This window comes from Hemitrygon akajei, chromosome 7 (assembly GCF_048418815.1).
Source record: "Hemitrygon akajei chromosome 7, sHemAka1.3, whole genome shotgun sequence".
NCBI classification, from domain to species: domain Eukaryota; kingdom Metazoa; phylum Chordata; class Chondrichthyes; order Myliobatiformes; family Dasyatidae; genus Hemitrygon; species Hemitrygon akajei.
The window spans coordinates 116,900,703-116,925,592 of record NC_133130.1 but is presented as its reverse complement, the minus strand read 5'-3'; the positions used below and the strand labels follow the sequence as shown (position 1 = coordinate 116,925,592).

The 24,890-nt window shown below is 43.0% G+C and overlaps 1 protein-coding gene across 2 annotated transcripts in view; it reads right to left on the bottom strand.

Annotated features, from left to right (window-relative positions):
- LOC140730861 (mitogen-activated protein kinase kinase kinase 21-like) overlaps positions 1-24,890 on the bottom strand; it is a 146,345-nt gene that overhangs the window by 21,000 nt on the left and 100,455 nt on the right. Inside the window, exons 4-8 of one of the 2 annotated variants that reach the window (XM_073051830.1) lie at positions 20,722-20,897; positions 7,229-7,469; positions 5,755-5,877; positions 2,959-3,081; positions 462-615 (exon numbers count right to left, since the gene is read on the bottom strand). In XM_073051830.1, the coding sequence (XP_072907931.1) occupies positions 462-615; positions 2,959-3,081; positions 5,755-5,877; positions 7,229-7,469; positions 20,722-20,897 (817 nt within the window). The remainder of the gene's footprint in view (positions 1-461; positions 616-2,958; positions 3,082-5,754; positions 5,878-7,228; positions 7,470-20,721; positions 20,898-24,890) is intronic. The other variant, XM_073051831.1, reaches the window with a different exon arrangement.

Here is a 24,890-nt window from a genome sequence, read left to right as displayed (position 1 = left end):
CTGGGGGTGGTGGAAGGTATGCAGGGAGGAGGGGAGACTAAAGGGAAAAGTGAGGTATTCAGTTGAGAAAGGATGTGGGGCAGGGGTTACTTTAGCACAGATTCCCATTTCACGATCACAATTCCTAAAACTGCATGAACATTGAATTAGATGTGGGTTCAAGTAGAGACAAAATGCTTCGTGGAGACAAGTGACTGGAAAATGAGGCAACAATTAGTTGGATGAACTCAGTGCCTCAAGCCGCGTGTATGGGGGTGGGGGAATAGAACAACGAACTCTGCAGGATTTCAACCCAAAACGTCCGCAAGTCCTTCCCCACCCCCTCCCCACCGTGACCCGCTGAGTTTGTCAGCTGATCGTTGTCGATACCCTCAGACTAACTTTACTTACAGATGCTAGAGGAGTGGTACCAGGCTCTACAACACCGGCAAGCAGGGGAAAACTCATCTCTCAGCACTCACCTTTCCTCACAACTGGCACGCTCCTTGGTTTGCATAGAACTAGGACCCCACGTCCGCCCTTTCTTCTTGCAGGCTTTCTGCACTTCTTCTTCATAATCCTCCTGCCGATAGACTGTGCTTTTACCCCAGGTCCTATTGCTCTCATCAAGGGTAACTGTACAGTACAAAATAGATCAGAAACTTGAAAACCAATTCAAGGGAAGGCAAATATACACCCCACCCGATGGTTTCAGAAATGGTCTGAAGCTTAAACCAAAAATGCTCAGAGAGAGAGACAGGTGAGAAAGGAAGCAACAGCACTTATTTAAAAGCACAAAAGCCCTGCAGAGAACACCCTAAAGTCAAAATAAACGTCAGAGTAAAATTTATTATCAAAGTATGTACATGTTATCATATATTACCTGAAATTCATGTTCCTGCAGGCTTCTACAGGAAATAAAGAAATAGAACAGAATTTACGAAAAACTAGAGTAGTAATGGTACTGTGATCACTAAGTTGAGTATGACGCTCTCCTAAGGGAAGCTGTAGAGACCAATCCAGGACACGAGAAACTATACATAGACAAAGACTGACCAACAACCAATGTGCAAACTAAAAAGTAAATAACACTGAGAACGCGAGTCCTCAGTGGGTTGTAGAGTTGTAGTGAGTGAAGTTATGCACCTCAAACAATTAGAAGTTTTGCTTTGGCGTTTGCTAGTTAGACCCAAGAGCCGAAGAGAACGAGGGAAATTCCAGCAGCAGCCCAGCGGGTAATGAGAGCAGAATCCACTGGAGAGGGAGGAAAGGTGGACGTCTGGCAACTGAAAGATCTGTGACAACAGGCAGATTTAATCTGAAGTGCACTATTCAGTGGTGGCTGCCCAGACTAGGGCTGTGTAAATATGAAAACAATCACTTCAAAGGAGGTGAGGTCAAGGATGAAGAAAGGTCAGTTCACTCAACAGTTCATCTTGTATTAACTTTCAGCATGTATCTAATTGCACTTTGATTAACCCTGATGCTTTTCATCTCTGTTACCTCGCATGATAGATCACTCCCAACTTTCATTGTTCTGTCGGGGGACAGAGAAACAGACTGCTTATAATTGGTTTATTAAAATAATCAGACAATTTGAAGTACTGTGGAATAAAACAAGAACTTGGCCATTAACCCTTTAGTTGTTAATACTGTCAAGATCTTGCATAGTTTTTCCTCCATGGATAATTTCTATTTGAGTCTGCTGGATTGCGGTGGGGAATTGTTATTTTTCTTGTGTTTTAACTTTCTTATGCTTGCTTGTAATTTTTATATAATCACCTAGATATATATGTGTAATTGTTCAGTAAAATTTCCAGTAATTGTAGTATTGCTGTTTCGTAATTTTCTCAGTTTTTCTACAGCTTTCATCACACCACTCGAATCCAGCTATATCCAATATGTTAATTATCACTGGAATTTTGTTTATCTCTGGTCTGGGTATGAGGTGACCACGATTTTTTTCTTTCTCTGTCCTTAGATCATTCATTGTTCTCAGAACATTTAATAAATGGCCATAATCACCAAGTTCTGTAACTCAAACTTGACCTGAAAACCACTGGATCAATATCATCAGATCCAGGGCCTTCAGCCCAGTCCATCCACACTGGCTGTGTCGCTCATAGCCTGCAAAAATTCTCTTACCCATGCATTTATCTAGACATCTTTTAAATGTTGCTAACAAGCCCAGTAGGGCACTGCATTCCTAATTTGCATCACCCTTTCTGTGGGGAGAAGCTGCCCAGAAAAGACTGCACTCCCCCCTGCCCCCACCCCAACAAGACCAGGCAAATCTCTTCTAAACTCTTTCTCATTTACTAATATCTTTCCTATAACAAAGAGGCCAAAACTGTGCACAATTCTCCAAGTGCAGCTTCATCTTTAACAACTGCAACACATCTTCCCAACCCCAATACTCAATGACCTGACTGGTGAAGGCCAGTGTGCTAATTCCTTCTTCAACACCTCGTCTATCTTGATGCTGCTTTCAGTGAACTACATACCTGAAATCTCGGTCCCCTCCATTCCATTACATTCTCCAGGGTCCTATCATTCACTGTACTCTCAAAATACAATATATTGGAGTCAAGTGCTGGGAGTGTTCTGAGTTCAGTCATTATCAAAGCAAAATGGTAAGAAAATGAGACAGGAAGAGAGGTCATTTTGATAAATGCTAAAGGGGAAGATACAAGATGGGTCAAATTGACTATCAGTTGTATACTTAAGCAAAAGCTTTTCCTAAGACAGTTTGATTTACTGAGATGATGGGCCCTTCTACCCATTGAGCCAGTTCTGCCCAATTACACCCATGTAAACAATTAACCCACTAACCTGTGTGTACTTGCAATCTGGGAGGAAACCCAGGAGAATGTACAAACTCCTTACATTCAGCCGGTGCTGTGCCGCCCCCAAATATATAAACTCAGTGCACAAGAGCAAGGTGATTCAATGCCTGACGATTTATTAAGAAAATCTTGCCTTTTGTCTGAGCCCTACTGAGGGATTTGCTTGCGCATTCACTTGCAATGTCCACATCCTGTTGGTAAACATACAGGCTGTTGCGAAAGGCGCTGGAATGGGCAGCATCGGCTTTGGAGCTCACTAAAGAGAACAAAAACACAGGAAGGTGGAGGAGGGGGGAGAAAGTCGCTGTTTTCATTGAAGTACAATTGATAAGTTCTATCACTTGGGTGCTGTGAAAAGGCATTGAGAAAGTTGGAGGGAACAGGAGCAGCTTGTAATAAAATTAGTAACAGCATTCTCAAGATATTTTGCATCATTTTTGAGTTGTCAATTTTATCCCTTTCTCTGAAAGCCCAGAATCAAGCTCACAGTCCCATAGATTCTGTCCAATACATCATGGGCCCATCCCTTCTAAAAGTGGGAGAGTCTAGCCTCAAAATACAAGGACAACACCTCAGAACAGAGATGAGGAGGAATTTCTTCATCCAGAGGGTGGAGAATCTGAGGAATTCATTGCCACAGACAGCTATGGAGGCCAAGCCATTGGGTATATTTAAAGCAGAGGTTGATAGGTTCTTGATTAGTTAGGATGTCAAAGGTTCCAGGGAGAAGGTACAAGAATGGGGCGGAGAGGGAAAATAAATCGGAACGGTGGCGCACACTCAATGGCCTGAATAGCTTAATTTTGCTCCTGTATCTTGTGGTCCCTCACCGTTGATAATATCTCCATGAGGCACCTCTTCAAGAAGGCAACATAGATTATCAAAGATTCTCACCATCTGGGCAATGCCATATTCACACAGCTCCCATTGGGCAGCTGCTTACAGAAGCCTGAGGTCCTACACCATTAGGTTCAAGAACAGCAACTCCCCCTCAACCATTCAGCTCTTGAACCAACCCTAGTCACTGCAGTTCAGCAACACTGACCACTTTGCACTAAAAATTGTTTTGTTCCAGTTACCTCTCTTATTGTAAAATCTGTGTAAAATTTCTTGATTAATCAGGGCGCCAATGGTTACAGGGAGAAGGCTGGAGAATGGATTTGAGAGAGCTAATAAAAAAAGCCATGAATAAATGGCAGAGTAGACTCAGAATGGTCTAATAATGTCCTATTTCTGATGTTGTTTCTTGTGAATGCTGCTTATCTGATGCTCTCTGCCTGTGACGCTGCTACAAGTAAGCTTTACATTGCACCTGTGCACACGTGTGCTTGTGCACTGACACACACAGATTGCAGGAGGAACTCAGTAAGTCAGGCAGGAGTGTACAGTGCAGCGCAGTACTCTGATCCAATTTTACCAACTTCATTGTTGTGTTTGCAGCTGAAGGCTCTCATCTAAAACATCGACTGCTTATTCCTCTCCATCGATGCTGCCTGACCCGTTGAGCTCCTCCAGCATTTTGAGTGTTCAGTCAGCAATTTTGAGTCTCCAAACAGATTTTAAGTCCAAATCAGCAGAAATGAACAAACGATCTCCGGGCTCTATGTCTACACACCAAATGCTGCAGTTAACATGGTTTACAGTTTGCAGAGTACATCAGAATAGACAGTTTCGGTCTGGCATGAAAACGGGAATTCTCATTATTTTTACTGCTTAGGGTTTAAGGCATGATGTCACAACCATGTTTGGCGATAGATGTGAAAGGTTTTCCACTACAATTCTTTTCTGCAATGCAAAGTGGAGGGAGAAAAGCAAAAGATGACAGAAATAACATAATAAAGAGTATCAGTCACCAGCAAGGTTCTAATCCCAAACTAGTTGCTAGTGAAAGGACACCAAAGGGGGTGATTAATCAGAGGGAACGGGAACCTTTCAGTTAGAGAAGGTTAAACCAAAGCTGAAACACAAGAGAAACTGCAGATGCTGGAAATCCAGAGCAACACTCACAAAATGCTGGAAGAACTCAGCAGGTCAGTCAGCATCTACGGAAAGAAATAACCTTAGGATGATTTTTTTTATAGAGAAGTTAAGGAAAATGAACACAAAGCACTAGAGACTCTTGCAGATCATAAACACAAGAACGCCTGCAGATGCTGGAAACCCAAAGCAATACGCACAAAATGCTGGAGGAACTCAGCAGGTCAAGCAGCATCTACGGAAAGGAGTAAGCAGTTGACGCTTCAGGGCAAGGCCTTTCTTCACGACTGATAAGGAAGATGCCAGAATAAAAAGTTGAGAAGAGGGAACAAGGCCTGCTGGACGGTGATAGATGAAGCCAGGCAGGTGGGAAAAAATCAAGGGCTGGAGAAGAAAGAATCTAATAAGAGAAGAGAGTACACCACAGGAGAAAGGGAAGGAAGAGAGGGAGTATTCAGGTGAGAAATAAAAAGTCAGAATGGGGAATAGAGAAATGCTGGGGGGAGGGGAAGGATTTGTTCACTGGAAGGAGAAATTGATATTCATTCCATCAGGTTAGAGGCTACCTAGATGGAATATAAGGTGTTGCTCCTCCACCTTAATGGTGCCCTCATCTTGGCACCGACCAACATGTTGGATGGGAATGGGAATTAAAATGCTGGCCAAAAGGTAGTCCCACTTGTGACGGATGGTGCAAGGTGCTTGACGAAGGGGTCCCCCAATTTACAGATGCTAGAAATCTTGAGCAACACGCACGCACGCACACACACACTGCTGCAGGAACTCAGCAGGTCAAGCAGCTGTATATTCCCCTCCAAAGATACTGACTGACTTACTGAATTCCATTTTGTGTGTGTTGTCCAATTCTTTCATTTCTCTTCAGTAAAATTTGATCCAACGATGAACCAGTTGAAACACAAGAGGGTTAGATAACAGATGAAACTCTACTTACGCTGTATAGCTCTGAGGCGTGGGATGATGGTGGGGCTGCTTGGCGGACTGCAGCTGCTGCCATTCAAGCTTTTCCGCTTGTCAAGCGTTGGAGATGCCTGGACGGTGATCTTGTGTTGAAAATCTACCAATTCATAATGAAGTGAAATGTCATAGGATGCACAAAACTACCTGGATTAGAGGTCACAATACAGGTCTTCCCCAGACTGTCACCGCGTTTCCTTCTCGTGCATGGTTCATAACCTGAAAAGTCAGAAACGTGGCTGCGAACTGAATTCCCGTACAACAGAGGTGGGTTGTCACATAGAGATTAGATACACAGTACAGTAACAAACCATCGGCCCACAATGCCCAATTACACCCATGTGAACATTAACCTACCAACCTGCATGTCTTTGGAGTGTGGGAGGAAACCAGAGCACCCAGAGGAAACCCACAGTGAGAACATACAAACTCCTGACAGACAACAGCAGAACTAACCCGGATTGCTGGTGCTGTAACAGGGCTACCCTACCGTGCCACCAGAAACAGGAACAGACAATCTGGAGATGCATTTCAAATTTTATTTTGCCATTCTTAAAGCTGACATTAACAAATTTAGCCTGCGTTTTCTCCGGCTGATAATGATACTGGATTCGTAGAATGGGCATTAATGTATTCTTCATGGGCAAACTAACAGCAAGAACAGTCACTCTGAGCCCCACAACTGCTGGCTAGTTCTTCCTGCCCATCTCCCAAACCCTCGTACACATGTGCACAGGTTTGTAAGCTGGGGAGGATGTATATCAGGAAAGTGAAACAGAACACAGAACAGTACAGGCGCAGATCAATCTAACCTTCACTCCCACGTATCCCTACAGTTTTCTATCACCCACGTCCCTAATGTATCTCCCTTTACCACTACCTCTGGTAGTACATTCCAAGCACTCATCACTCTCTGTGTAGAAAAACTGTCTATGACATCTCCCCATACTTTCCTTCAATCACCTTGACATTATGCCCCCTCATATCAGCCACTGCTGCTCTGGGGAAAAGTTTTGACTGTTCACTCTATTTATGCCTCTTATCATTTTGTACATCTCTAACAAAGTCACCACTCCTTTTCCCATGGCTCCAAAGTGAAAAAGGACCAGCTTGCTCAAGTAGACATGCTCCCTAATTCAGATAGCATCCTGGTATGTCTCCGGACCCTCTCTCAAGTCTCTGCATCCTTCCTATAATGAGGCAGCCACAACTGAACACAATATTCCAAGTGTTTTAACCAGGATTTTATAGAGCTACATTTTAGAAAGATTTTTATAAATAAACACATTCACATTGCTTCTCTGTAGAGATTAAACTGTGGTTAGTAATGGAAACTCAATTTTTAAAAAAGTTTTTCAGTTGAATATTAAAGACGTTTAGAATTAGTCTAGTTCCAGTTTAGCTTGGTATGATTATCGCCCTTGCACACACCCAAGGTTTTAGCTCCGTACCTGAAGGCAAGCTGATTCGGTTTCCATCTTTTAGCTTTAGCCGGTTTTTCCTGAACTTGCCTTTTCTTTTCTTCACTTTTGGTTTCTCTTGGTTCAACTGGAAGATAAGAATATTTAGTTCGCGCTCCAGCACATCGATTTCCCGTTCCACCAGCTGCTGCTCCCGTCGTTTCAGTAGCTCCTCGTGGGACTTCTGCTGCAACTCAGCCCTGGTCAGCTCCTCCTCCCGTGATCGCAACTCCTAGCAAACACAACAGGATGAAGTTAGAGGGATCACTGCCAAGTCTAGATTACTCATGACAATGATGCACTGAGAAAAAACTCTGAAGGACAACTTGCAGAGAACCGCAGTAAAGCCTTTGACAAGGGTGTCACCAACAAGACTAATGTTAGAGCTCACGGGATCAAAAATTTGGCTTGTTAATAGGAGACAGAGGGTTGATTTTGTGATTAGAAGCCTGAGACCAATAATGTGCCACAGGATCGGTGCTGAGACTCTTGCTGTTTGTTAAAATACCTCAATTTGGATAATAATCTACTATAGGTGATATGATCAGTAAGTCTGTAGATGTCCAATAAGACCATAAGACAGGGGAGTAGAATCAGACCATTTGGCCCATCGAGTCTGCTCCACCATGGCTGATTTATTGTCCCCATCAGCCCCATTCTCCTGCCTTCTCCCTGTAACCTTTGGCATCTTCACAAATCAAGAACCTATCAACCTCTGCTTGAGAAAGACCCAATGACTTGGCTTCCACAGATTCGTAACCCTCTGACTGAAGAAATTCATCCTCATTTCCATTCTAAAGGGACATCCTTCTACTCTGGGGTCTAATCACAGATTTTCACTATTGGAAAAATCTTCTCCACATTTCCTCTATCTAGGCCTTTCAATATTTGGTAGGTTTCAATGAGACAACCCCCCCCCCCCCCCCCCCCCCCATTCTTCTAAACTCCAGCAAGTACAGGCCAAGTGCCTCCTCATGTGTTAACCCTATCTTTCTCGTGAACCTCTACTGGACCCTCTCCAATACCCACACATCCTTTCTTTTTACATCCAAGGGGCACAAACCTGCTCATAATACCCCAAATGCAGTCTGACCAATGCCTTATAAACCTCAGCATTACATGCTTGCTTTCATGTTCTAGCACTTTTGAAACGAATGCTAACATTGTATTTCCCTTCACCTATGTCACAGCAATTGACGGTGTTATTGATGGTGTCTTAGGCTATAGGATGCTACTGACCAGTTGGTAAGATGAGAAGAGTAATTGTAACTGGAATTTAATCCCTTTCAGTGCAAGGTGAAGCATTTTGGAGGATCTAATGAGATAATGAATGGTAGGACCCTAATAAGTATTCCATAAATTCCCAAAAGGTGGCAGCATACGTTGATAATCAGAATCAGAAACACAAGAGATTCTGCAGATGTTGGAAACACAAAATGCTGGAGGACCTCAACAGGTCAGGTAGCATGTATAGAGGGAAATAAACCGTCGCTGTTTCAGGCTGAGTCGCCTCCATAGATACTGCCTGACTTGCTGAGTTCCTCCCGCATTGTGTGTGTTAATCAGAGTCAGTTTTACTATCAGTGACATATGTCATGAACTTTGTTATTTTGTGACAGTACAGTGTGATACAAAAAAATTACTGTAAGTTACAAGAAATAAACAGTGCAAAAGAGGAACAGTGAGTGACATAGTGTTTGTGGACCATTCAGAAATCTGATGGCAGAGAGGAAGAAGCTGTTCCTAAAATGTTGAATGTGGGTCTTCAAGTCCTGTATTTCCTCCCCAATGGTAATAGCAAGAGGAAGAGCTGAAGACAGCATACATGACGCTGACCTTCATTAACCAGGGTACAGAATACATGAGCTTGGAGTTTATAATATTAATTTATAAAACTTTGGTTAGACCACAGCTGAGGTACTGGGTAGGCCTGTTGTGTCTGCCTGCTCCTGTCCCACTGAACTCATGTTCTCATACCTCAACTCCATTCAATCCCCCTTGGCTCAGCTCCTTCCCACCTACATGTGTGACACTTCTCATGCCCCTGGTCTCCTCTAACTTCCTATTCCCTGGCCCTGACCGCCTCATTTTCACCATGGCTGTTCAGTCCCTATACACATCTATCCCCCATCATGAAAGCCTTAAAGTTCTCCACTTCTTTCTCAATAAAGGAACCAACCAGTTCTCCTCCACCACCACTATCCTTCGTCTGGTCCTTATCCTCAACACTTCTTCAATTGGCTCCCACCACTTTCTCCAAACTTGAGGGGTAGCCTGGCTCTTCACTAGTTACGTAGAACAGTCCATGTTGCAAGCTGGTGATGCTCCCCAGCTCTTCCTCTGCTATGTTGACAACTGCATTGGTGCTGCCTCATGCACACATGCCGAGCTTGTCAACTTTGCCCCCAACTTCCACCCTGCCCTTAAATTCACTTGGACCATTTCTGACACCTCTCTCCCCTTGCTCGATCTCTCTGTCTCCACCCCTGTTGACAAACTGTTGATCAACATCTTTTATAAACCTACTGATTCCCAGTTCTCTTGACTATACCTCTTCCCACCTGTCTCATGTAAAAATGCTATACCTTTTTCTCAATTCTCCTGTCTCTGCCGCATCTGTTCTCAGGATGAGGCTTTCCTTTCCAGGACATCAGAGATATCCTCCTCCTTCAAAGAACAAAATCTCCCTTCCTTCACCATTGACACTGCCTTCACCCTCATTTCCTCCATTTCCTGAATATCCGTGCTCAACCCATCTTCCTACCACCTTAACAGTGATAGAGTTCCTCTTGTCCTTACCTACCACCCCATGAGCCTCGGCATCCAACGCATTATCCTTCAAAGACTTCCGCCTTCTCCAAAGGGATCTTACCACCAAATGTATTACCCTCCCCACCTTTCCACGGTGATTGCTCCTTCCCCCTTTTGCATTCATCCCTCCCGGCACTTATCCTTGCAAGTGCTAACTTTTAACCTATTCTAAGATAAATCTAACCATTCCCTCCATGTGCCTATTTAAGAGTTTCTTAAATGCCCCTAATGTATCTGCCTTTACCACCACTCACCTATCACTGATATTCCCATCCCCCACATCATCTTACAATTGTGCCCTTTCACAATAGCCAATTCCACCCTGGGAAAAAGTCTCCGGCTATCCACTCAATCTACAGTATGTCTCTTTTTGCCTTGTACACTTCTATCAAGTCTTATTAAACCTGGTAGTCAGATCAGCACAGAACAGCACTGACAGAAGAGTTTAAAAGCAAGATTAAAAGATGGAGGACAGAGATTTGCAAGAGAATTCCCAAATAGTGAGCTTAGGTAGCTGAAACAGTAGTAATCAAAACAAGGCACATTCCAAAAATGTACGATTTCAGAAACTGGAATGTCCAGAGTTGCAGGTAGGCAAAACCATACTGAGTTTTAGGATGTGAATCTTAATGTAACATAGGCATGGGATGAATAAATAAAAACTCAAGGAGCAGAAAAACAAAAAGGACACACAATGTGACAACATTTACAACATTGTCATTGGGTTTACGTACATTGATATCAATAAACCAAAACAATGTTTCAAAGTTGTGTACAGTAACTTCATCTACAATAACAACACACACAAAATGCTGGAGGAACCTGGCAGGTCAGGCAGCATCTATGAAAATGAATAAACAGTCGACATTTCAGGCTGAGACCCTTCATCAGGACTGAGAAGGAAGGGGGAAAATTCCAGCATAAAAAGACGGCGGGGGGGGGGGGGGGGGGGGAGAAAGAAGAAGGCTAATTGGAAGACAATGAATGAAGCCAGTGGGTGGGAAGAGTCAAGGGCTGGCGAAGAAGGAATCTGATAGGAGAGGAGAGTGGACCATGGGAGAAAGGGAAGGAAGAGGGGACCCAGGGGAAAGTAATAGGCAGGTGAGAAGAAGTAAAGGTCAGAGTGGAGAATAGAGGAAGGGGAGGGGAACTTGTTTCTCAGAAGGAGAAATCGATATTCATGTCATCAAGTTCAAGGCTACCCTGACAGGATTTAAGGTGTTGCTCCTCCACCCAGAGGGTGGCCTCATCTTGGCACAAGAGGAAGCCATGGACCAACACACATTAGAACAGGAATGGGAATCAGAATTCAAATGTTTGGCCACCCAACGTCCTGCTTGAGGCAGATGGAGCAGAGGTGCCTGATGATACAGTCCCCCAACTTGTGACGGGTCTCACCCATGTACAGGGGATCTCATTGGGAGCATCGGACAAAAGAGACTGCTCCAGTAGATACGCTGGTGAAGTGTCTGGGGCCCTGCAGTAATCAGACCTGTATCACAAATTACTCCTTTAGATTATTTTTTGCATCTGTATTTACACAGGAGACGGATAAGCAGCAGGAACGTTACAGACCCTTCACAGATTACAGAGGAGGCGTTTGCTGTCTTGAGGCAAATTATGGTGGGTTGCCAGAGCCTGCCAAGATGTTACCTCGGACCCTTGTGGGAGGCAAGTGCAGAAATTGTAGGGGCCCTAGCAGAGATACTTAAATCACGCTCCGCAACAGGTGAGGGACTGGAGGATGGCTAATGCTGTTCCACTGTTTAAAAAAGGTTCTATAAATAAGCTGGGAAATTATAGGCTGGTGGATGTTGTTTACAGGGATTTTGGCAAGGCCTTTGACAAGGTTCTGCATGAAGGTTTGTGGTTGGAGCCAGAGTGGTAGTGGATGGTTGCATCTCAGTTGGAAAATGGGCTGAGAAATGGTGGATGCAATTTAATGCAGACACGTGCGAGGTTTTGCACTTCGGTATGACCAACCAGGGTAGGTCTTACACAGTGAACGGTCCGGCACTGAGGAGTGCAGCGGGTAAAGGAATCTGGGAATACAGGTCCACAATTGATTGAAAGTGGCAGCATAGGTAGGTAGTGTCGTAAAGAAAGCTTTTGGCACATTAATCAAAGTATTGAGCACAGGAGATGGGATGTTATGTTGAAATTGTATAAGATATTGTTGAGGCCTACTTTGGAGAATCGCATACAGCTTTGGTTACCTATCAACAAGAAAGATGTCAATAAAGTTGAAGGAGTACAAGGATGTTGCCGGGTCTGCAGGACCCAAGTTATAAGGAAAGACTGAATAGGTTAGGACTTTATTCCTTGGAACGTAGAAGATAGAGGTATACAAAATTATGAGGGGTTATAGATAGGGTAAATGTGAGCAGACATTTTCCACTGAGGTTGGGTGGGACTACAGCTAGAAGTAATGAGTTAAGAGTGAAAAGCTTTAAGGGGAACAAGAGGTGAAACTTTCTCACTCAGTGTGGAACGAGCTGTCAGCACATGTGGTGCACGTGAGCTTGGTTTCAACGTTTAAGAGAAGTTTGGATAGGGTACATGGATGATAGGGGTATGGAGCACTGTGGTGCAGGTCGGTGGGATTAGGCAGTTCAAATGGTTTGGCATGGACTAGATGGACTGAAGGGCCTGTTTCTGTGCTGTACTTTTCTATGACACTATGATAAGTAGCTCAAAATGCCCAGATAAAAGCAAATTGAAAACACAAAATAACACCTGAGAACCTGATGACCTAAGGTCTACCATCATTGATGAAAATGAGTCATCAGTACCAAGCAATCTACACCATGAGCCTGCCCTTCAGCCACACTGGTTCAAACAACGATGGGTGCTGGATCACTGCCACAGATGGCTGTGGAAGCCACGTCATAGATCATATTTCAAGCAAAGGTTAATAGGTTCTTGATTATTAAAGGGAGTCAAAGGCAGGAGAATGGGGTTGAGAGGGAAAATAAATCAGGCATGATGAAATGGCAGAGTAGACTCGATGGGACTAATTCTATTTGTGTCCTATAATCTAACAACAGTAACATTTCAAAGTTCAAAGTAAATTTATTATCAAAGCACATATATGTCACCATGTTCAACCCTGAGATTCGTTGTTTTGTTGGCATTCAAAGCAAATGCAAAGAAACATGATAGAATTAATGAAGACCGCACCCAACAAGATGGACAAACACCAGTGTGCAAGACAACTGTGCAAATATGAAAAGAGAAAAGATGATAATAATAAACAAACAATAAATATTGAGAACATGAGAAGAAGAGTCCTTGAAAGTGAGTCCAAATGTTGTAGGGACAGTTCAGAAATAATCGAGTAAAGTTATCCCCTCTGGTTCTGATGGATGAAGGGTAATAACTCTTCCTGAACTAGTGGTGTGGGGCTTGAGGCTCCTGTACCTTTTTCCTGATGTCAGCAGCAAGAAGAGAGCACGGCCTGAATGATGGGCGTCCTTGGTGATGTACGCTCAGTCAATGAAATTAGTATTTTAGAAAATAAAATATAATTTCCCAACACAGGTGGCCCCCGTTTTTTGAACATTCGCTTTACGACACTTTGCTGTTACGAAAGACCTATATTAGTTACCTGTTTTCACTAATCAAAGCGTTTTCGCTTTTATGAAAAAAGGTAGCAGCCAAGTGCCTCCCCCGGAACTGCATTCTAGCCGCCATTGCTGAAACACGTGCCTGTGAGCATAGGCGGCCTTAAGCATCTGGGGGCCCATTTCAAGAGTTAATGTGGAGCCCTACCCCCCGCTTCCCAAAAAAAAAGCGAATATTCAAGTTGGTTTGCATCAATAATGGTATAATTTCCAACTTAAACGTTGATACATTATATGGCACTTTCAGCATAATGGACAGACAGCTCAACATAATCCAAACGATTCTCTTAATTAAAAACTGAAACAATGACATTTTTTGCTTTGGAGTGAGAAGCCTCGCCCTTTTCAGCAACTAGTCTGCGCTGAATGGCACTATGTGTTAGGTATCAGCTGACATAAGAACAGCTTAAACAATTTCCCTCTAAATTAATAACAAAAGCAATGTCATATTTAATGAAAATTCACACTTTATTTATTCAATGAACAGTGTCTGAAAGTTAACTACTGGAAGGTTACAACAAACTGCCTTGCACGCTCTTTCAGCACCATGGACAGCTCACGTAAGGCTCGGAGAGCGAACAGGAGGAGAGTGAGAGAGAGAGAGAGAGGGGACGCAAGCGGGAGAGAGAAATTACAATTTGTTGAAATGTCGCCTAATCCCCTATACATATTTGGAGTGAAATATGTTTGGGTGGATGAAAGGCCGTTCTCTCTGTATTCCTTGAGAAATTTCCCACTTGTGGACTCTGGAGCAGCTTGCTGACACAATTCACCTCATGTAAAACGTTGTACCAGATGATAACAGTCAGCAGGAATTTCCATGACATGATCTCCTGTTCTAGGCCTCTGGCTGCAGATGTGGTTTCACTGTCACCTTTCTGTGTGGCATGTTCAATTAGTGACAGGAGCGCCTTGCCAACATCGGGAAGCTGGTAGCGCAGGACTTTCACAGTTTCCACGCGGCACTCCCATCGTGTGTTGGATATGGCCTTGAGGGTCATCTGTGGCACATTCTCCTTGAAAAGCTCCCATCTCTGTGTCGATGAGCTGAATCGTGTGTATAGAGATTGCAGCACCCCAAAGAAGCTCACAGACTCCACTGTTGATTTGTTTTTATTTTTATTTTTTAAAATTTTTTAATTAGTTTTTCAAAACATTTTACAAAATTAAAAACCCCAAATCCCAATGAGGAGCATTAATACAGAGCAAGGTTAAGCATACAATAACAATATGCTACAAAGGAAGAGAATTTAACAAAAAAGCACCTAAATTAAAGACAAGTGAGCTTAGTGTCCTCCCCAAACCCCACAACACAAGAAAAAAACAACAATTCCAGACCAACCACCACACAATATAGAGAGTATAAGTCCGGACAGTCAAACTCCCAGACTGTGAATACACTTAGCAACAGAGGATAATAATGCCTACTACCAGAAAAAAAAAGGGAGCTGAAAGCAAGGGACCGAAAAGAAAAAAAAACCCTAGTCAAGAGGAAGGTTATGAAAGTACTCGATAAAAGGCCCCCAGACCTTATGGAACTTTAAATCCGAATTGAGAACTGAATAATGGATTTTTTCGAGGTCCAAGCAGGCCATAATGTCGTTAAACCATTGCGCATGAGTGGGCGGGGCAACATCTCTCCATCTAAGGAGGATCAAGCGTCTCGCCAAGAGAGAGGCAAAGGATAGTATTCGGCATTTGGTCGGACCCAGACATAAATCTGTCTCGCCCCAAAAACCGAACAGAGCAATTAAGGGGTTAGGTTCTAGGTGCTGATTCAGAATACCCGATAATGTAGTGAAGACATCTTTCCAGAATTTCTCCAAGCTAGGACAGAACCAGTACATATGGATGAGAGAGGCCACGCCCCTCTTGCATTTATCACAGAGCGGACTAATGCCAGGGTAGAATCGAGATAGTTTAGATTTAGACATATGGGCTCTATGAATAATTTTAAACTGTAAGAGACAATGGCGAGCACAAAGAGAGGTTGAGTTAACCGATTTGAGAACTGAATCTCAGCTCTCCTCGGATAAGGAGATATTTAAATCCTGCTCCCAGGCCATTTTAATTTTATCCACAGGGGCCCGTCGTAAGGCTGCTAATTTATCTTGGATAATTGAAATTAAACCTTTACCTAGTGGATTAATGGAAAGAAATAGGTCCATAGCATTTTTCGCAGGCATTTCAGGAAAGTTAGGAATTAAAGGAGCAGTAAAGTGTCGGATTTGGAGATATCTGAAAAAGTGAGCGTTAGGCAGGTTGAACTTAACAGAGAGCTGTTGAAAAGAAGCGAAGCGATTATCAATGAAGAGATCTTCAAAATGTCTAATGCCCTTCCTGTACCAAACATGGAATGCTGAATCGAACGTGGTAGGTAAAAAAAGGTGATTATGTGCGACAGGGCTAGAGACGGAAAACCCCTGGAAACCATAGCATTTCCTGAACTGAGCCCATATACGCAAAGTGTGTCTAACCAGAGGATTAGCTATTGATCTGGGCAGACTGCTAGGGAGTGCAGAGCCAAGAAGTGCAGATATAGATAATTCTTTAGTGGAGCTCAACTCCATTGCCACCCAGTTAGGGCACTCAGGTTGACCGTGGAAGAAAGACCAGAAGGCAGCACAACGTTAATTAGCTGCCCAGTAATATAAGCGAAAGTTAGGTAAAGCCATGCCACCCTCTTTTTTAGATTTTTGGAGGTGGATTTTATTAGTTCTAGAGCGCTTATTCTGCCACAGATATGACAAAATAATAGAGTCTAAGGAATCAAAAAAAGATTTAGGAATAAAAATTGGGATAGATTGAAATAAGTATAAAAATTTGGGGAGAACATACATTTTGACAACATTGATACGACCTACCAAGGACATAGATAGAGGTGACCATTGTACCAGACTCTGTTTTGTAGCATATAAAAGATTGACAAAGTTTTCACAAAAGAGATCTTTAAACTTCCTTGTGACTGTAATTCCAAGATAAGTAAATTGATTATGGACTACTTTAAAAGGGAGATCACGAAATATTAGTACCACTGTTGATTTTGCAGCATCGACAATGACTAGGTTTAGGATGTGGCTGGCGCATGGCATGAACAGTGCTTTTTTGTTAATTTCTAGCACCCTCTTCTGCACCCCGCTATTTTCCCCCGCATATTGCTCCCGTTATCATATGCCTGCCCCCTGCATTTTGAGATATCTAATCCTAACTTCTCCATCTGCGTTAAGAAAACGTCGGTCAGGCCTGCACCTGTTGTGTCAAGCACTGGTAGGAAACCGACAAAATGCTCACTAACAGTAGCTCCCACATTTACTTGGCATGTGACAATGCGCAGTGACACAGAGAGCTGCTCCATGTGTGCAGCGTCAGTGGCGCAGCCCATTATCACCGAGTAGTAACGTGATTGTTTTACTCTCTCTGTTATCGCTTCCAGTGTGTTAACTCATTCTGTATGGTTTTCCCCATGTAGTGGTCAGCAATCTCTTTTTCCTCAGCTCGTCTGACATGTTCGCTCGTCACTGGGTCGAACTCGGCAAGCAGCTCCACCAGACCTAGAAAGTTCCCATTGTTTGGTTCCTGTAGTGTGGAATTGTGGCCACGGAAAGCAAGGTTTCGTTCTGCAGGGTGACAGACTATGGCAATGAACCTCTTCATGGCGTCATTCCAGTGTTATTTCCAGCAATTGCATTTCTTGGTACGTGCTGTCAATGGCACTGTGCATTCTTAAGCGCATTTCCAGCTCGCGCCAGCTCTCCATGTTGGCACGCTGCGCATTTGACTTCTCGTGATCCTGGAGTGTGAGAGTGAGTTGCTCCCACACTCTGAAACCTCCGCAAGTGAGACTGTGATTTTGCTTGCCAAATAGGGTACAGCAGAAACAGAAGATTGAATCAGATGATTCTGAGTACACTAACCATGACCTACGAATGGTTTCTCCATTCTTCATCTTCATAAGGTATCTGTCCTTGGTAAAATGACGGCGTGATTGGCTCTGTGGAAAGTTAATGTCCTCTAACTGAACGGGACCTCTCCTAACAACGTCGATCCGTTGCTCACTGGTAATATGCGTTGGCCAACGTGCCGGATCGGTCTCTGTGAATGTTAGTGGGGCTTTCTCTCTGTCTGGTGTGCTGGTGGTGGCATCTCCCTCTCCTGTCTCAGTTGTAGGACTGTCATCATGCTGTAGTGCTTGTCAAACAAAGTTTGGCCATCATTATCACCATCTGTTTGAGTAGAATTGTTCTTCTCATTTTCATTGCTCTGATTATCAACATCTCCTGTACCGCTTACACTGTCACTTGGCACTGCAGCCCCATGCTGTGGCGATGGTACAGCAGCAACTGCAGTCGGCGGGCCTTTTACAGATGCTGGACCAAAGAAAGATGTAACTTTTTGGAGACTCGTTAGACGTTTTGTTTTGTTGTCTAATATTTTCCGTTTTTCAGCACCAATAACATAGGAGCGTTTCATTTTCCTCTCATTGAAAAGTAGCCTTCTTAGCTAGGAGCAATGTTTACAGTATTTTCTCAGGTGTCAGTCAGCGAGCGCCCACCGGTGGTTCGACTGGCCACCAGGAGAATATTGTGGCGTCTGGGAGCTGTGCATTAAATTTTTGCATGTCAGTCGGGGGCACCTGGGAGGGCGGAGCCCGTTTCAGTTGAAACGGGTGAAACATAGCTAAAGCCACCTATGCCTGTGAGCATCTGTGCTTTATATCGATTTATTTTGAGCATCTGTTAGCAAGGTGAGTTCTAATGTATCGGAAAAGCCTAAAAAAGCGCGTCAGGGTGTTACACTTAGCATAAAACTAGACATAATTAAGCGTTTCGATCGTGGTGAACGATGTAAGGACATAGTGAGTTTGGCTAAGGGTTTGTGGAAGTTGACGAAGATGATGTTGAAGAGGTTTTGGCATCTCATGACCAAGAACTGACAAATGAAGAGCTGATGAAGAGGGAAGGATTACTATCGAAACTGAATGCAGTAGCGAAAGTGAAGTCATCCAGGAACTGAACGTGAAGCAATTGCGTGGGATTTTCGCTGCGATTGACAACGTTGCAATGATTGCAGAAAAGTATTTTGAAAGGGTACGTAGGTTTAGAGCATATTTGCAGGATGGTTTGAGTGCTTACAAAGAACTGTATGATAGAAAAGCACGCGAGGCTAAGCAGTCAAGCATATCGTCGTTTTTCAAGCCTTCCACATCAGCCACAGCAGAGGACGAACCTCGACCTTTGACATCGAGGCAGGCAGACATAGAAGAAGGTGACCTGCCTGCCCTGATGGAAACAGACGACGATGAGATGACACCCCAGTGTTCTCTACCTCCCACCACCCCAACCTCCGATGACTCAGCCTAACACACCATCATCAATGTGCTTGCTGCCTTCCCGATTCTGGTAAGTGAAACTACACTGTACGTACATTATTTCTACTTTATATAGGCTGTGTATTTTTATGTATTATTTGGTATGATTTGGCATGATTTGGCAGCTTCAAAGTTAAAGGTTACTGGAGAAAGTACTTCTGCTGAGAGCTCTTGCGTGAGATTTTCACTACGCTAGACAGTACTGCGTTGATTGCAGAAAAGTATTCCTACTTTATATAGGCTGTGTATTTATCAGATCATTCCTGCTTTTACTATATGTTACTGTTATTTTAGGTCTTATGTGTTATTTGGCAGGATTTGGTAGGTTATTTTTTGGGTCTGTGAACGCTCACAAATTTTTCCCATATAATTTAATGGCAATTGCTTCTTCATTTTACGACATTCCAGCTTATGAACCATTTCACAGGAACACTCTGTCTTTCGATAGCGGGGGAAACCTGTACTCATTTCGTTATACAGTTTGAGCAACCCTCATCTGAAGTGCTCAAGGCCGGAGTGTTTGGAATATATAATGCTTGGGATCACCATCATTTCCAGCTCTAAATTCAGGTGCTACCAGTCAGCAGTCTTTGTCTCCCACGTGTTCATCACACACATGTACTTAACAGTAAAAGTTATTACATACCAATAATATCACGGAAATACAGTGTGCTCTGAGTCAGAAAAGCAGCATGGCTGGATCGGGAGAATACCTGAATCAGCTGTCGAACAACACACAACGGCAGGCTCTCAGTCTCCACCTACCATGCCGTGTTTTCATTAAAAGCTTACAGTACACTGTAATTGTATTTCACTCTTTATGTAAGGTATAAAAACAATCAGCATTATAGACTTGTTCTGGTAGACTTCCATCAGTAACAATCTTCACAAACACATCATTGAATTTCTCTGCTGATCAGCAGATTCTTTATCTTCAAAATGTTTTAAATCTATAAAAAATTACTGCCATGCCTTTTCTTAAATTCCTGCAACCAGCCTGTTGAATATTCACAATTACCTTCAGTTTGTCACGATAGATCTTTGCTTATTTTATGATCAGCATATCGTTAAGTGGCATATGTTCACTCCGAGGCTGATGAATCCATTCTTTCAATACACAATCAAGACCCTCACTTTCTGGTTTATGCAGTGTTTTCTATTTTTCATTAACTTCTGTTCATGTGGGGTCACTTCTCAGAACCGTCTGTGAAGCGCAGAGACCAGTGTACCACCTAGGCAGCTTCTCCGCGCCACGTGGCATTCTCCTTTTGTGACGTCACATCAGCACTCAAAACATTTTTGGATTTTGGAATTTCAGATAAGAGGTATTCAACCTGTACTAAATATACTGAAAAGTTATACAATGGAATCTGGAGTAAGTTAACAGTCTGGGTCCCATTTGTCTTGAAAAAAAGGCTGAAGAAGGATTACTAGAGAAATATAAAATTATCAGGTTTAGTTATAGGTACATATTTATACAGTTAACAACAAGCCGGGTGACCAGCAAGTTTGTATTTTTTTGTCATGATGCCAATTAAAGAGGAAACAATGGGGAGTTCAGCAAAAAAAATCTCACCAGTTTTCTTACACTCACAACGGGACTTCTTACAAAGGAAGTACAGCGAGTGCTTCAGACCCTCACTTAAACAAAAACAATCTCCTTCAGAGTAAACTGGCCTCACCTTTTCCTTTGTCCTTAGCTCATTAAACATCTGTTGTATTTCCATCTTCCAGTCATCCTGCATGGAATGGAAGGACTCCTGCGGCATATCAGTTATGACTGTCGACTCAATAGCAGTGAGCTGCTCCAAAATAGTGGCAAAAGATGGGCGAATATGAGGATCCTGGTCCCAGCACTCTGAAATGTGCAACATGATAGGTAAAATAAACACTGCATCTCATCAATCGCTTTCTTTATGTTTTCCTAGAATAAAAACATAAAATACTCAGCAGGTCAGGCAGCATCTGTAGAGACTGTGTTTCTTGTGGCTTGATCAGCCGAGGATTTTCAGCATTTTGATTTGCTGGATTTATCTGCTTGCATTATGGTGTGGTAAGCCAATTTAAATGCACAACAACACAACAAGCTCCAGTGAGTAGTGAACTTAGCCCATTGCCACACAAGCACATCCCCCAATTATCAGTGTATCTTCAGGAGGCACTATTTCAACAAGGCAGAGGTTCACTCTCATTAGGCAGGACATATCCCACACTACCAAGTTCAATAATAGCTACTTCCCTTCAACTATTTGGTTCTTGAACTAACCTGCAGAACCATAATCAATAAAGGATTCTTGCCCCAAGTATACTACCTCAGCAACACTATGACCACTTTGCAATTCAATATGTTTAGACCATAAGATACAGGAGCAGAATTAGGCCATTTGGCCCATCGAGTCTGTTCCACCATTTCATCATGACAGATCCATTTCCTTCTCAGACCCAATATCCTGCCTTCTCCCCTTATCGCTTCATGCCTTGACTAATCAAGAATCCATCAACCTCTGCCTTCAATCTTCCCAATAACTTCCTCATCACCCACTCAGCCTGCAAATTAACCTTTTAGAGAATCTGGAAGAGGACTCCCAAGTCCCTTTATACCTCAGGTTTTTAAATCTTCTCTTCATTTAGAAGCTAGTCTATGCTTTTGTTTCTTCTACCAAAGTGCATACTTCCTAACACCGTATTCCATTTGCCACTACATTGCCCATTATCTTAATCTACGTTCTTCTGGAGTTTCTATGCTTCCTTAACTTCACCTATCTTCGTATCATCTGCAAATTTGGCCACAAAGCCAGCTATTTTGTCATCCAAATTACTGGCATATAATGAAAAGAGAAACAATCCAAACACAGACCTTTGTGAAACACCACTAGTCACCTACAGCCATTCAGAAAAGGTTCCTTTTTCTCCCCACTTTTTGCCTCCTGCCAATCAGCCAAAGCTCTATCCATACCAGTATCCTATTAAGCAGCCTCATGTGTGGCACCTTGTCAAAGGCCTTCTGAAAATCCAGGCAAGATTTTGCCTTGAGGAAACCATACCGACTTCGGCCTTTCTTATCACATGCCTCCAAAGAAACCCAAAACCACATCCTTAAGAATTGTTTTTCTTGTAAATGTTGCTTATATGAACCTATGTGCCTGTGATACTGTAGCAAGCAAGCTTTCATTGCACCTGTGCATACATGCGTTTGTGCAAGTGGCAATAAACTCTATTTTCTTTCCCAAGACATCCCAGACACTATTCCCAGGGTTTTGTTCGAGAGAGGAAGAAGAGCACAGCAGTTGGCACTGCCACATCACAATACAGGTACCAAAGTTATGAAAAGCACAGATAGAGTAGATAGCTGGAATTTTCTTTCCCCTGGGTTGAATGTTTCAGACCAGAAGGCATGCCCATAAGGTGAGAGGAGCAAGCTTTAAGGAGATGTGCAGGGCAAGTTTTGTTTTACTGTAGAGTGTGGGTGACTGGAATGCACTGCCTGGGGTGATAGTGGAAGCAAATACCAAATACAATAGAGGCATTCAGATGTGCACATGAATGTGTACGACATAAGATATGGACAGTGCATAGGCAGAAGCAGTTTTGTTGGGCATTTAATCTCTTATTTAGTTTGGTACAACACTGTGGGCTGAAGGGCCTGGTCCAATGCTACACTGTTCTTTGTTCAAATCAGCAGATATGATAGATTAGTTTTATTAGTCACGCATATATCAAAACATACAGTGTAATGTGTAACACTAACCATATGCCTTTGGCGTGTGTGAGGAAATCAGAGTGTTTGGAGGAAAACCATGTGGGAGAACATAACAGCCTCCTTACAAACAATGGCTAGAATTGAACCTGGGTCGTTGGCCATAGACCATAAGACAAAGGAGCAGAATTAGGCTATCTGGCCCATTGAGTCTGCGCTGCCATTCAATCATGGCTGATCCTTTTTTTCTCTTTCCTCCTCAACCCCAGTTCCCGGTCTTCTCCCCAAAATGCCATGTCCAATCAGGAACATTCAATCTCTGCCCTGAATGACCTGGCCTCCACAGCTGCACGTGGCAACAAATTCACACCCGCTGGCTAAAGAAATTCCTCCGCATCTCTGTTTTGAAAGGGCGCCCCTTTATCCTGAGGCTATGCCCTCTTGTCCTAGACTCTCCCACCATGGGAAACATCCTTTCCACATCTACTCTGTCTAGGCCTTTCAATATTTGAAAAGTTTTAATGTGCTCCCCCCCCCCCCCATCCTTCTGAATTCCAGCAAGTACAGACCCACAGCTAATCAAACGTTCCACATATGATAACAAGGTTCTGCTGGCACCATGATACAATTCTGCTCCAATTGAACTTTCAGTGCAATCACTTGTACATCTGTGTCCCATGATTTTACTCATTTCACACAGATTAACACCATTTTTCTTTTTCACATTCATGAAATCACAACTGGCCACTGCATTTCAATGCCAGTCCTCACGGGGGAAGGAGGAAAGAACAGATGAGCCCCACTTCAAATCTTGCCAACTCGTCCTGACAGAGATGCTTGCGTGCAAGATCGAGCGAAAGGACAAGCCTTGCTTCACGTGGACGCACCCAGGCCCCAAACTTGAGCAGCCTGTTGCTTCACATCACTGCACTTCAACAAAGGAGAACGTTTTCTTTCACCCGGAGAGCTGCACGCCAGTAATCTGTCAGTCTGCTGAGATGCCAGTCAGGAGTTATACTACCAGTTGCACACTTGCAATGCAGATCTTAAATGAGTCACAAAGACCATTGCAAGAGTTGCTGTAAAAAGCTACATCACTGTTTAGGATGCCGTGCAACATGACAATGCTTACACATATTCTAGAATCAGAATGAGATATATTATCACTGACAAATGTGAAATTTGTTGTTTTGCACCCGCAGTACAGTTCAATACATTTTAAATTCTTTATTTGTAGTAAAAGTGAGCAAGTTTTTTTTAAATTAAGAGACTATGAAGAGAATCAAGTGCCAAACAAGACTGAACAGACAAATAGCTCGATGCATGAATAGAAAAATATTGGCGAATACTTGTAAAGGAGTACAATGCTTTTAAAATGTAACTCTGAAAACCCACAATATCTGCCACAGAATGCCACTACACACAGCATGTCACAGTTCATTGACTCCAATTGTGTTGCTGTTTGTTGGCCAAGGTTACTTCTATACTTGCCAAGATTGATCTTTCAGCTCTCTGAGTGTTCGTCAGCCTCATTCCAGGTATCGTAGACCAGACAAGAGGAGAAAGTTGACAGTGAAAAGAGCAAAATAAGCCACTTAAATATTGAATAAAAAGTCCAGACTTTGAAGGAAGATATATAATCTTGTGGTTATTTTTTTAAAATCGGTTTGCGTCAGTAAATAAATGGCAAAAAAGTTGCAGCGTAGGCTATTGCACAATTCATACAGGAAGGTCTTTGTTAAGAAAGTAAAAGCATAAGAAATGAGATCACCATTGACGTGTTAATGAAAACTATAGCACCTTTCGTGGCCTTGGGTCCTCTCCAAGCACCCTTTGTAATCGTGTAGCCACTGTTGGAACAGTGGCAAATGCATCAGCCAATGAACAAACTCCCTCAAACATCAATACAGATCATCTCGCCATGATGAATGAGGGGTAAAACAATCAACGCAAGTAGTTCTTCAAACAAGGGCACAGGGATCTCTTGCATCAATCCAAAACAAGAAACAAATGGGCCAGAAATTACCATCCCATAAGAAACAGCTATCTAGCAGATTTTTACAGATATACTGTGGAGAACACCCTGACTGGCTGCATCACCAGCTGGTATGGAGGCACCAAGGCAGAGGATTGGAAAAGGATGCAGAATTTTGT